The 13,324-nt window shown below is 37.9% G+C and overlaps 2 protein-coding genes across 5 annotated transcripts in view; both read left to right on the forward strand.

The window, feature by feature from the left end:
- LOC123715532 (low-density lipoprotein receptor-related protein 2) overlaps nt 1–1,625 on the forward strand; it is an 89,202-nt gene extending 87,577 nt beyond the window's left edge. For both annotated transcript variants that reach the window (XM_045670581.1, XM_045670582.1), the window contains 2 exons: nt 175–389; nt 496–1,625. In XM_045670581.1, coding sequence (XP_045526537.1) covers nt 175–389; nt 496–668 — 388 coding nt within the window. In that variant the 3' untranslated portion in view covers nt 669–1,625. The remainder of the gene's footprint in view (nt 1–174; nt 390–495) is intronic.
- Nucleotides 1,626–2,093: 468 nt separating this feature from the next.
- LOC123715533 (alanine aminotransferase 1) lies at nt 2,094–11,153 on the forward strand. Of its 3 annotated transcripts, none has more exons than XM_045670585.1 (12): nt 2,094–2,236; nt 2,629–2,866; nt 4,609–4,698; nt 4,850–4,944; nt 7,215–7,405; nt 8,540–8,742; nt 9,001–9,129; nt 9,200–9,265; nt 9,395–9,535; nt 9,775–9,918; nt 10,055–10,169; nt 10,285–11,153. In XM_045670585.1, the coding sequence occupies exons 2-12, from the start codon at nt 2,630–2,632 to the stop codon at nt 10,431–10,433; spliced, it is 1,560 nt and encodes a 519-aa protein (XP_045526541.1). In that variant the 5' UTR covers nt 2,094–2,236; nt 2,629; the 3' UTR covers nt 10,434–11,153. The 3 variants fall into 3 exon arrangements, with proteins under 3 accessions (XP_045526541.1, XP_045526540.1, XP_045526539.1); XM_045670584.1 differs by having other exon boundaries at nt 2,095–2,305; XM_045670583.1 differs by having other exon boundaries at nt 2,095–2,293.
- Nucleotides 11,154–13,324: the final 2,171 nt, after the last annotated feature.

Raw genomic sequence — 13,324 nt, forward strand, 5'->3', positions numbered from 1 at the left:
CAAATATCGCAAATTAATTAGAAGTAGCCTGTCTAGCACTAGTCTCAGGCCCTTTTATCAACTAGATAATGGTTAACTTTTTAGTAAGCCTCTTTACTCACTTATGTTATTTCGATCTTAAGAACCAAAACGGCTCGTATCTACAATTTATTTAATCTCTACTTGATGTTTCAGCGGCAAAGTCAGCGGACTCAGCAGTTTGGCTTCGTCTCAAAGCGTGTCATTCAGACCGGGTTCCAATGTGGAGTTGGGCGGCGTGGCCACTCCGGGCCCCGCGGGCCCCGCCGCCTCGCACGACTATTCTCTCGAGCCCCGCAAGGGCAGAGACTTCACGAACCCTATGTACGACGCCGTTACGAGATCGGCTCTACCCGAACCGGAACCGCTGCGTAAGTTTTACAGTAAACGGACCATTTTAACGTCTAGCCGAAAGTTATGAACGAACGTTTTCTTAATAAACGACACCGCCCCAGTAAATAGATTTCTGTTCCTCAGCTGGAATATACGAAGTACCCGAGGAGCTGAAAGAAAAAGTGGTCTCGGCGGTGATCTCGCCGTCGTCTACCGAGACCCGCGGGGTGCCCAGCAAGAGGCCCCGCGCCCTGGACCCCGCGGCCGACACCGGCGTAGACACGCAGCAGCTGGTGCGCGAGGACCGCGAGTGCTAGCGGCGGCCGGCGCGGGTGGCGCCCTCCCGAGGCCCGACCCGCCCGGAGGCCCCGCCCGGGCCCAGCGCAGCGCGCACTCTCGTCATTAAGCTGACGACGTGGAGGTCCCGCCGCCGCGCACACGTCGTCCTCTCGTAACTTATGAGGTCCGTCGACCTCGAATTTCGAAGCCGCACGGGAGTCGTCCGGCTCCACTCCGCTATGAATTTATTAGGTTTAAGTTTCGAGTGGCCCCGTCCGATCTCTCCGAGGTGCTCGTGCGGCTCGGACGTAAGTTCCGTCGGCTATACAGAGTAAATCTTATCTATACCTTTGTTGTCTCTTTCTATATATTTTATAAACTGTTTCTATCTCCCTTTCCGTCGCTCTCCTTCCTGAGGCCGTACTTACGCGTCATCTCTGAAAGCAATCGTATCACGGAGTGACCTGTCGGCCGCGCTCCGGCCTCCGGCCGAGAGGCCTCTTCCGTTGGACAATAAGACGTAACTATTAGGATAGAATTTATTTATTTCGTTGTAAGACTATGTAAAGTATATGTTGTGTTTTATTATTGTCTATGGAATGTGAAGATTTGTGGGATCGTCGAGGGTTGCCATAAGACGTGTGACGTATTCTGTTGTTGTTATGTTAAATGTCGATTTTTATAAAGAATGAATTGTAAATATGCAGCGTTGTGATGTACGTTTTAATGGAAAATTATATATGTGCTCTTTATTCGGTTTAAACGAGTGCGAATACATATTCAGGAATTAATATTTTAATTTAATCATCACAATCTTGCTTCGGGAGCGTTCGCGGGACGCTTCTATAGAGTTATGAAATGTAAATGTTACAAACCTGTCAATATACATAAGAAGATGAAATATTTTTGTATTGGGATTATTATGATATATAATTTTAGTTTAGTTTATTGACTTTAGTCGAATGTAAAAATTAAATAAAAAACAATTAATTTATTACTGTTTTTATTCATTCAATATATTTAATATAGAATACATTAAATAAGCACACGATTTAAATCACGTTACTGAATTTGCCAAAGAAAATTTAGGAAGAAAAACGTGATTTAAATAATAATAGTATTCATAAATATATTTTGCACTTCCTAGAATCTGTCTGTGCCTTAAAAATTTACCAACCGTTCCATCTATACTGATGGAGTAAACTAATTATTTCAATATTTTTTCAAAGTTTAGCTAGCTAACGCCTTTTAAGTATAGATGGCAGGGAATACAATTTTTTTTTAATTTTTTTTCATATAACATATCTTTAAAACCAAAATTATTTGTTTAAATAAAATATAGACAAATAATTTGCTAAAAGTTGCCTTGACAGCTTTTTTTTTAAATCTGACTCTTAGAATATCTTTCCTTACCAAACCGCTGCAGAATGTTACTGTCATAAATTGGCATATATGACAATGACATAATGTGAACAAATATCAATAGAATTATTAATAATAAACTTAAATATATAACTAATTAATAATATGTAAGACGTTTAAGGTTTCAAAATAAGTGCAGCCGCTCGATCTTCATACAAATTTCTAAAACACCGTAAACCACTAGGTATTTAATGAGAATTTCATACATAGCTGTATATTCTTGGATTACATAAACTATCAGGTAACCTATATTGTAAGGTCACATCCATATTTTCTTCACTACGCAATAAAGACAATTATCTTATTCCACAAGTGCTATCTATACAAATAAGTTGTTTTACAAAAGTTTATGATTGTTGAACGAAATATCGATTTTAATGTGGGTCTAGTCAAGTGTCGCGGCCGGTCCCTTACGTTTAAATAATATCTCGTTTTATCTGGTTCCGTTATCTAAACTGAATTGTGCTTATATCCAAGTGTATTATAAATTGTATACAGTTTTTTTGCGGCAATTTTGTGGCTTTCATTGAAGTTTTAGTGATAGTGACGTATTAAGAGGAGTGTCATTGATTACAGCATGTCATCAGCAAAGATGATAGGTCGCGCGGTTGCCAGTTGCAGATTATCAAGCAAAGGATTACGATCTCAATCGGTATCAATTCTACTTTCTCGCAATACATACCCAAATACTAGAACCATGGCTTCAAAGGCAATCACTATGGATAACATAAACCCCAACATTGTAAAGTTAGAATACGCCGTTCGAGGACCCTTAGTAACCCGTGCCGGCGAAATCGAAAAGGAATTGCAAAAGGTACATATTATTGAAAATATTTCCTTGAATAAAATTTAAAATAAAATAATGTTAAAAATAAATACAATTAAAGATGCAAGCTCAGATTAATTACACTTTACACTAGATAACTGCTTTGAACAAGACGTTTTTCTTAAATAATTGTGGTAGATAAACAACAATTTATTGTACTCAATGTGACTTAATAATATCTAAGTAACCTTGAAGTAGACTATTCACTGTTTCTTTAGAACTGACAACTTTCAACAGTTATTAAAACACTTGTTTTTCTTTAACAATACATAGTCTGATATATATTTTTTTTATTTTATAAAATTGATATACACAATCATTATTATATGATTTAGTCTAATATAATAATTACTAGTAAATTAAATATTGAAAGAGCCGTTTTAGGCTGAATGTACTGCAATGCTATAAATAAGTTCTTTATTTGAAGTAAATATTGGCAAACATTGCAAGCTTTGCCTATTTACCATTAATAAGTATATATTACCTGTCATAATATCACTTATATTGTGCCCTAATGACTCACATCCTATTTCTTAGCATGAAATGAATATTACACCTAGTACTATATATTATATAAATATATGTAATGTCAAAATTGTAACTATTGTATATAAGGTAAGGAAAACTATTATACTAATTTATTACTTATAGTTGTGAACATCACACAGGTATTGTGTATACATTGAAAACTTGGTATTTCATGTTTAGTTTGTAGATTTGCCCTATGTTTCATAAATACTAAATTACCCTTATTATTTTATTAAATAAAATCTTTGATCCATCTCTTTTCATCATTGGTTAAAAACAATTTGACAGAAATATGCAACTTTATTTAAAGCAGTGCAATCACAGTGATTGTTTATTTTTATGAATACTAATAATGAAACTGCTACATTATCAAATAAAATTTCTTGTCATTCTCATTTTCCTAGATCACATGATAAACGCTTGTGTCAATTGAATGATTATTACACAATTATAATAAACATGCTATTTATCTTACTACCATTGTAAGTGGGCATTCTACATGTATGGTATTTTATCATGTTTTATTATGTTTAATAATCATCTTTATAAAAATATAAAGATAAAATAGATTAAACTTATTACTACAGTTATTCTCCTGTACATGTAAATGTCATTAATATTATTGAATAAGTGCGACAAAGCAACATTAATCAAATGAAATGGGCTTAATATGGATTCAGGGGCAGATGTATTTATTGCAGAAACTTGTTATATCAAAAACGTGATCAATCTATCACAATTTACAAAGTCGTCAAACCCAGTACCTCGGGCACACACACATGCACGTACACATTGAGTAAATCGAGCTGTGGAAATTTATGTAATCATCACAAAATCATTATTAAATGCATTTCTTAACATCTGCTATCGGTTATTGTAATGGATGTCTGATAAGCGATAGTTACGTGTTGAACATTTAGTTACGTTGAGTAACGAATGTGACCTTGAAATTAGCACAAATATGCTAATATTTAACTACGAACGTTATGGACTAAAATTAGATCGTCCTCAGCCTCATTTACAAAATACATATACATTTGAATACAATACATATAGTATATTATACAATTATTTAGATGGCTCTGCATCACCTATACTGCCTCGCATCGTAAGTCTTATGTAAATCAAACTGAAATTTAAAATAACAATTAAAAGTAGGCTTATAGTCTGCTGTAACAGTTTTGCAATTGTTCTATCCGTAGGGTGCCGACAAACCGTTCAAAAAAGTGATAAAGGCAAATATCGGAGATGCGCATGCGATGGGACAGCGACCGATCACATTTATTCGACAGGTAATCTTTTAAAGTCCTCATTAATAGAGTTTAAGTGTAGTTTATTAAGGCATTGCCCCATGCCTCCCGAGTGAAACAATTACTGATTTGGTTGCTCAAGAGTTAATAACGCTTAAGCAACACTGGAATGTTAATCCTTATTATTTCCTAGGTCCTATCATGTGTGGCGAACCCAGAGATAATAGAGAAGTGTAACTTCCCTGATGACGTGAAACAGCGGGCCAGGGATGTCCTCAAATCTTGCGGGTAAACTTTACTTGAGGTTGACAATATTTGAGTTAAAGTTATGACGAATTAGTTGCTACGGTCACTAATGTTGGCAAAATAAAATATGTTAACCCGGCTTTTATTCACAAGATCATGAAAAAATGTGAGTTAGGAATGTTGTTTTAATTGTTGGTTTAATGCCAAGTCAAATAGTTTAAATGCGAAACGCAAAGTAAATCAATAATGCGACCTTGAAAAATTTGTCATATGTGTACCAAGTTTTAGTTTATTTGGCTACTATTTTTTTCATCAGTGACTACGTGACTACATCTGCGCTTATTCGGGGGAATAGGAATAGTTTCGACGTACATATCTTTTTCGTAACTTCACTATTACCGCAGTGCATGTAATGAAAGCAAAAGAATTTTTCGCGTTTGTAAAAGTTACCCTTAAAACAGAAGTACTGAAAATTTACGTTGAACCAAATATAATTTCCTTTGAAAGCAATGTATACAACACATATTTTATCAACTACTCCCAAAGTCAATAGTTTTACCTTGTTTCTCAAGGCTCTTCTAGTTCGTTGTATTGATTGTTTGCCTTGCTTCAATTTCCATAGGGACTATATGACGCTACAAAAATACAATGGCAATAATATTATAGTTATGCACACGAACACAAAACATTTTATACAAAATATCATAGATGTTTTCGGATATAAACGGGAAGTGATATTTAGGGACTCAGTTGTCGACTTTGAAGGTTCCAATAAAAAAAATATTTTTTATAAAAGGTGTAAATTTTTTAGCTCTTAGCCAATAACTTTTTATCGATAGAAATTAAATTAAATATCTCGGTCACATAAGGACACAAATCTCGTCGTATAATTAGGAAAACGTGGTGTTCACAGTTCTTGACGAGGAAACAACAATGTTGGTTTAAAGATTTAATTACAAGAAGGTAATTCAATCTGCGATTAGTGTGGCCGTGACGAATTACAAGAGGTTTTTCATAACTTCTTATGTTTATAGCGATTAGAGTAAACTTTGTTATACGTTTCGTTAATGTATTTATTAATTATATATTATTATAATAGTCATTAATCAGATCATTAAGGTTTTTTAAACATACACTATAATACTTCTTTTATTAATGCGTTCAAAGAGGTCAAACGATCGAATAAACTGTTTATTAAAATGCTATACTACTTGTTTGAAAAAAATCATATTTATAACACTAGAAATAAGAACAAACTCGCTGTTCCCACAACTAGGCTCCATAAAGTTAATAAATCATTCATAAGTCAAACTGTACGCTTCTATAATAAACTACCAAGTGATGTAGTAAACTTGTTAAATAATAAATTTAAGAAAATTATAAAACAATCTTTTTGTAAAATATCGGATTACCTAGAAGATAAGGAAGCTAGGAATTAAAAATAATTTGCTCCAGCTATTTAATTTAATTTAACTGTAACTAATATAAGCATTGCAAATAACTTAAGACGATCAAAAAAGAAAAACCCTTTCTCCTTGTGTGCTGGTTGCGATTCCGAATAGGTGGTAGAGTTGACAATTCAAAGTGATCATGTGATTCAACTGAATAAATTAATTATGATTTTGAATGTTTCTAGGGGTCACTTACCGTTCAAATCGTAACTGGAGTAAAATTATAAATACATATTATTATTAAACATATGACGTAACCAAAGAACTAGTTTGAACCGGACATTATTTGGATAAATATTACGAAATTATTAAGGAACGTAACCTTGCGAGAGAGAACGAATTGTGTAAACTAAAGCATATTTTTTCTAATCGCAAAATATCGACCTCTATATGCTATAAATAAATTTCAGCTAGTTCACTATATGGTTAATTAATTAGTTGATAATCATTACGATCAATGATCGATGGCAGTTTTTGCATATGGAAACGCGGTCTTGGTTATCTTAGCATAGAACAGTGCTGGCTATTTATTTGATTAGATGAGTTTTCATGAGATATCAAAGTGTATTATTAACTCTGCTCTCGGACTCCCAAGGGAGCTTGGAAAGGCAATTTCAATATGTATAATTTTGGAAAAAATATTCTGTTGAGTCGTGGCTAAGAAATTATATTAATTTTATAAGATTAATGTGTCCAATGTGTCGTGATACACCTGCTATTTGCCCAAGCATTATTGAGATGGTTAGTTGATCACTGAATATATTTATAAATACGCATGAATTGCCACGAAGTTTGTATTTTCACGAATTATACATAATTAAGTGTTTTCAAGAAGTATAGACTATATTATATATATTCCAGGGGTAATTCAGTGGGTGCGTACACGATGTCTCATGGTATCGAATCGATCCGTCGCCACGTAGCGGAGTACATCCAAAAGCGAGATGGGCTTCCCTCAGACTGGAACAACGTGGTGCTGGTGGGTGGAGCCTCTAATGGGATCAAGAATTGCCTTCAACTCCTTGTCAATAAAGTCAATGGGAAGAAGTCAGGTGAGCAATTAGTGACTACCTTTAATTATTTTTTTATTTTAAAGGAGGCAGACGGGCAGGAGGCTCACCTAATGATAATTGATGGTAAAACAGACGGCTCGCATGCGCCGCCGGCCTTTTAAGAGTTTCGTAGTCGAATTGGTTCGGAAATACTTCATTTGGCGGCTGGTTCCACATAGTGGTGGTGCGCGGCAGAAATTGCCTTGAGAATCGCTCAGTTGTGGAAAGACGGACGTCAAGGTGATACGGATGGTATTTTATTGGAGCTCCCGCCCTGAGAACCGTACTCCATGTAGGGCCGAATTTGCGCTTTATGGAGTTGCAAGTGGTGGCCTGGGGTGAAGTACCGTCTCGCCTAACTGAGCACAAGAAGCTTCTTAGAGGCTAACTTAGTCTTTCTTTCCAAATAACCGCGAAACTGAACGACATTCGATATGTCAACGCCCAGTAAACCCATGCCAGCTGAGGTTTTAAGGAGAGTGTCATCGAAGAGAGGAGTAGCGACAAAGACGTTTTTTAGCGGAAATTACCTTTGCCGCTCGGCATGGTGATAGAAGAAAGATTTGTTTTGTTTAGGTGTTACAAAAAAACAAAGACGGCTCTGGATGTTTTTTTTAAGGAATTTCGCTGATGGCCTTAAGGGCCTTTACACCTCAGCTGGCGAGCGTAGTACGGCCTGAATGGGTTTACCCGCGACTAGCGCAAGAGCGTTTCCTGTGAGACTCAAGATAGGCTTGAGTGGTCAATCGCCTGAAGGGCAGGACGGAAGCTCACTGGAGTGAGCGAAGTACGCAGTAAAGGTCTTTGCCTTTCCCGGTGAAGGCGGTTTTTTACCCTAATATGTTTTTACCTATTTTTATTATTGGCCGTTACTCATTGGTAGCTATCGTGATTGGATCGTCCGGATCCGTAAAAACGTGTCGGGGTGCCTCGAGCTCCGTGGGAATTCGCATTATATAGAAGCTGCGGCGCTTCTATTGTGTGCATTGCGTGTACGCGTCTTGATCGCGAGTCTGTCGCGTCACCATATATAAATTATAATTAATTTGTACAGCTTTTCGTTAAATACAGATATGCAGTTTTAGTAGCGTTTGCCTAAAAAAGCGAATTTTATAAGGATTAATGTTTTCTTAGCCGTAATGATCCCCATCCCTCAATACCCGCTGTACTCGGCGTCTCTGGACGAATACGGACTAGAACTAGTCGGATACTACCTGGACGAAGAACGCCAGTGGGGCCTCAGCACCGAGGAGCTGGAACGGTCATACGCCGCAGGACAGGAGAACAATACTGTTCGGGCCATAGTTGTTATAAACCCTGGAAACCCCACCGGTCAGGTGTGTACCCATAAAATTCTTTTCAAAATTATTTGGAACGTTTCGTATATATGCAAGCACGATTTGTTTAATTGTATATTTTTTATTATATACCTTATGTCGGTTTATTTAAACATTATAATTTATTTAATAAAAGAGGATAAAAATAACTGCCTTTTTAATGAAATCCACACTCAATAAATAAAAACTATTTTTTTAACAAAAATGGTAGACAACCATGGTACACGTTACGTGTTTTATTTTAATGAAATTCTGCAGGTGCTGACTCGAGAAAACATTGAGGCGATAGTGAAGTTCGCGCACGCGCACAACCTATTCATATTCGCCGACGAGGTCTACCAGGACAACGTCTACGCCGAGGGCAGCAAGTTCTTCTCGTTCAAGAAGGTATGCAAAAATTGATGGCCGTGAAAATTGTTATTTAAATTATTCATTAATTCAATCGTATCTTTTTCAGGTGATGATGGAAATGGGTGAACCTTACAACAAGATGGAGCTGGCTTCGTTCATGTCTGTCAGTAAGGTGAGGACCCCGAACGATCAATCGTCAATCAAATTTCTCGCTGGAATTTATGTGATTTGACGCCATCCAGTGGAATTTGAATATTGCTTATCAGTTTTTGACGGTTTTGTGGTTTGTGACGTGCTTCAGGGCTACATGGGCGAGTGCGGTCTCCGGGGTGGATGGATGGAGCTGGTAAACCTCGACCCGCAAGTGCAGGCCAACCTCTTCAAAGCCATTTCCGCCATGCTGTGTCCGAGTTCCTTGGGGCAGACGGCCGTCGACTGTGTGGTTAGTATTTTACGGGTTGAAAAGATCTCGACGGGGTCAATCGATTGGAGACCCCTCTCTCTTACACTTCTCAGCCATGAGAACAATCCCGTACTAGTGGGCCTCAGGCCAAGGCTTCCGTGCGAGGGAGTTCTAGTACATATGTCCCATTTAAAGGCAAATGAAGGATTTATTTATATATAAACAACTGTCTTTGTGCATTATTACAAACATAAAAGAATATTTAAATGCCATTTCAGGCTAAACCTCCGGCTCCGGGCGAGCCTTCGTACGACCTCTGGCTCAAAGAGAAGACTCAGGTGTTGGAATCCCTCAACAAGAGAGCCAAGATGATCGCAGATACCTTCAACCAGATGGAAGGCTTCAAGTGTAACATTGTACAGGTCCGTACCCCGTCCGTTAACCGTTCACTATTTAGATTTTTGTCGTTTTACCGTTGGAGAGTTTTAGACCCATAATCTTCCTAAAGGGTCAAGTGTTTTGACTTTTTCGATATTTGTTCCCTTTCTCGTATTCCAGGGCGCGATGTACGCGTTCCCCCAAATCACGCTGCCCCCGAAAGCCATCGAAGCGGCGAAGAAGGCCGGCAAAGCCCCTGACGTGTTTTACGCCTTCCAGTTGCTGGAGAACACCGGTACGTACTGACACCTTGTGGATCCAAATCGAGAGATTTGCTTCCATAAAGTGTTTAATATGAATTGGAATGGTCGATGAGGAACGGGGTCACTTACGGTCGTGTCGTCTTCCAGGGATCTGCATAGTGCCGGGCACGGGCTTCGGCCAGAAACCGGGCACCTACCACTTCAGGACCACGATACTCCCGCAGCCCGCTCTCCTCCAGGAGATGCTGGACATCTTCAGGTCTTTCCACGAGAAGTTCACCAAACAGTACTCGTAGGTTCTGGGACGCGTCTTCGTCAAATTCACGAAAACGAGTCGATCGTGTCATTCGTAGTAACTTTGAGCCGCTTAACGTATTTGGATATTATTACTAAGTTAACTTGCAAATCCAGATCGAGAACTCCTCGAAGCGCCATCCCTTATCGATGTATAAAACTGAGACATATGTCATAACATATAAAATATAAGATACATTAATGCTAAAGGAGTGCTCTTCGATAGAAAATTATGAAATGAAGTTGTGTTCGCTACCATTTTGTGATAACCGAGACGGTGATATTAATATATTTGTCTATCTGCTTGTATTTATTATTTTTAAGTTTTGATTGTTTGTATTGCGCTCGCTTCACTTTTTGATAGATGCCCAATCGGAGTCCGTACTAGAAGATGTCTGGTCTGCCATATTTCTCAATTGTTAAGCACAAATCGATAGACATTCAAATAAATGAACAAAGCTGCTTTAAAGAGGCATGAGGTTCTCGCTTTGAGATCGGGATGTATCCGGACGAAGACACCTAACGGTGAGTGAGACTGAAGCTTACATGAGCGCTTTGTCTATTTATTTAATACTCGTAGCGAGTTCCTGATTGGTTATTGAAGCTGTTCTTTGAAATTCAACCAAAATCGTGGATTATCATCGTTTCCCGTGTGAAGTGGTGACATTCCGCTACAACCCTACCGATGAGATTGTTATACTGTTAATAAATATATATTACGAGAGTGTGTTTTATTCGACTCGATGTCCTATAACCTCTAGATGGGGCAGAGGGCGTCCTCGGCGACTCCATCGCGTTCGGCCTTAAGGCTCATCTATGTACTCGGACTGCCACGCTTCCTCTTTCCTTGCGGGTTCCAATCGAGGGTCTGCTTGGGAATAATTGGAATCACTTCGGAATTGGATGGCCATGCGTTTCCACTTGGGTCGCTCGATGTGCCGGCAAATTGTGTTTCTCGACGATGTATTTTATTTATTTTATCTGATAAGTTGTCGCGTGATTAAAGAAACAAGTCGACACTATTGTTAGTTAAACAATTATAGAAAAGAATCTGTGAATGGCATCTCAGCGCCATCTAGTATATAAGTACAACTAGCAATGTTTATCATCTTTAATTTTGTAAGAGAAATGAGGGTTTAGTGGGTTGCATACGATGTTTCAAACTGGAGATGTTACCGGCACGGCTTTAGACCCTTGCGTAGTACAAGCAGCAGCTTACTGGAAGTAATTAATGAGGTATGTGCGCATTCAAATGACTGCTAATCATTGTCATTCTTTAGAGTAAGTATATAGATTAGTTGAACAATCATGATGAAGGTGATAAACATGTAAAAGGCAAATCCCTATTATGGACGCCGGATTGGAGTGGATGCCCAAATGAAGTTTCGGGATCATATAGTGGCAAGAAAGCATACGCAAAAATGGGTTTTTTCCCCGAAGGGCAACAACGTTCAGTACTAATATGAAAGCCATCTCAAGTTTGTTCAAAGCATTGTTCAGAAGTATGTTAAAGTGTAACTCGTCTGATTGGGCTTTGCAAGAAGCTAAATACTGCCTTATGTTGGAGTGCATACAGAATAAATTTACACGATATCTTTAATAGTATGGCCCTACTATCCTTTAATGTACCCAACATTATGTTAGGGATGGTGAGGTACAATACATTAGAAACAACACGTAACTTACATTTGGCAGTTGGGCAATCCAAATGTTCTTCAAGAACTACCTACGTCTCTTTTTACCTAGGATATGTGCGACGGCGAAGGCCAAGGTTGTTTGCGATACCAAAGGCCACAACCAGTCTTGCACATATCCTCGTTAACAAAGACGAATGCGTCATGTAGCATTTGCTGTGGCTCAAGCGGTGCAACTTCAAAAGCTGCACCGCTTGAGCCACTGAACGCAATACCTGCAACTAGTATAGATAAATAATATTAATCATAGTTTACAAACAATTTAGTTGTATTATAAATTAACGTTTCCTTCTTAAGAAGCGAAAGTCAGTTTTGTACTTTAGTAGGTACTAGATGGAGTAAATGGTTACGTATACAATTTATTAAATTCAATTATAGGGCATAGAGTTTCTTTATTATGATTTTCATCCGACACATATTAAAAATTGTCTTAGAAATAATACATATATAATTATTTTAAATGATATGGTAAAACCTAAAGAATACAAGCCAGATTAATCCCGTTAAATACATTTAATTTCTATCGCTTAAAAGATTAGAAATTACGTTAAAACCCCTTTGATAGAAGATGTCAGTTGCATGTTGATCCTACTTTGGGTCACCCGCATGGAGTCTCAAAAGCCAAAGCGTATTGACTGAACCGCACCCAAAATCGAAACCAACCCTTATTAGTCAGTACCCTGAATGAAACAATGAAAACATCTGCCCCGAGCAAAAAGAATAGAAAGTAATACAAGTATTGTATTCGGGGTTTAACAGATTGTTGAGTTATATTTGAACGGTCATGAATAGGAAACCGCTTAGTGAAGTACCGTGCATAAGGAAGCTATTCCAAACGGGGCTAGGGTTGTCATTTCTCGCCTTTGTGCCTCCCTCTGGGGAATTCTTTCGTTACGAAGTCTTCTGATTGCGAGCGACGCTGTTTGCACACAATTTATACCAAGGGCAATAGCGCAGAAAAAGGTATTTACACACCAGCTGGAAATGAAAGGTTGGCACAAACAATAATAATTAAACCAAGGCAAGAGTAATGGTTTCATTTTTGACATTTCTCACTTACTTATTACCTAGTTCCTTCGAATTCAAAGCAGATAACTTTATCTCGATTGGCGAGTTATATGCTTGCTTGCAGAGCTTTTAGGAGTCTACAAAAGTTATACATTTACGGCTACTGGTACAGTTTACTTATTGTAAATACT

Source organism: Pieris brassicae, chromosome 10 (assembly GCF_905147105.1).
Source record: "Pieris brassicae chromosome 10, ilPieBrab1.1, whole genome shotgun sequence".
NCBI lineage: Eukaryota > Metazoa > Arthropoda > Insecta > Lepidoptera > Pieridae > Pieris > Pieris brassicae.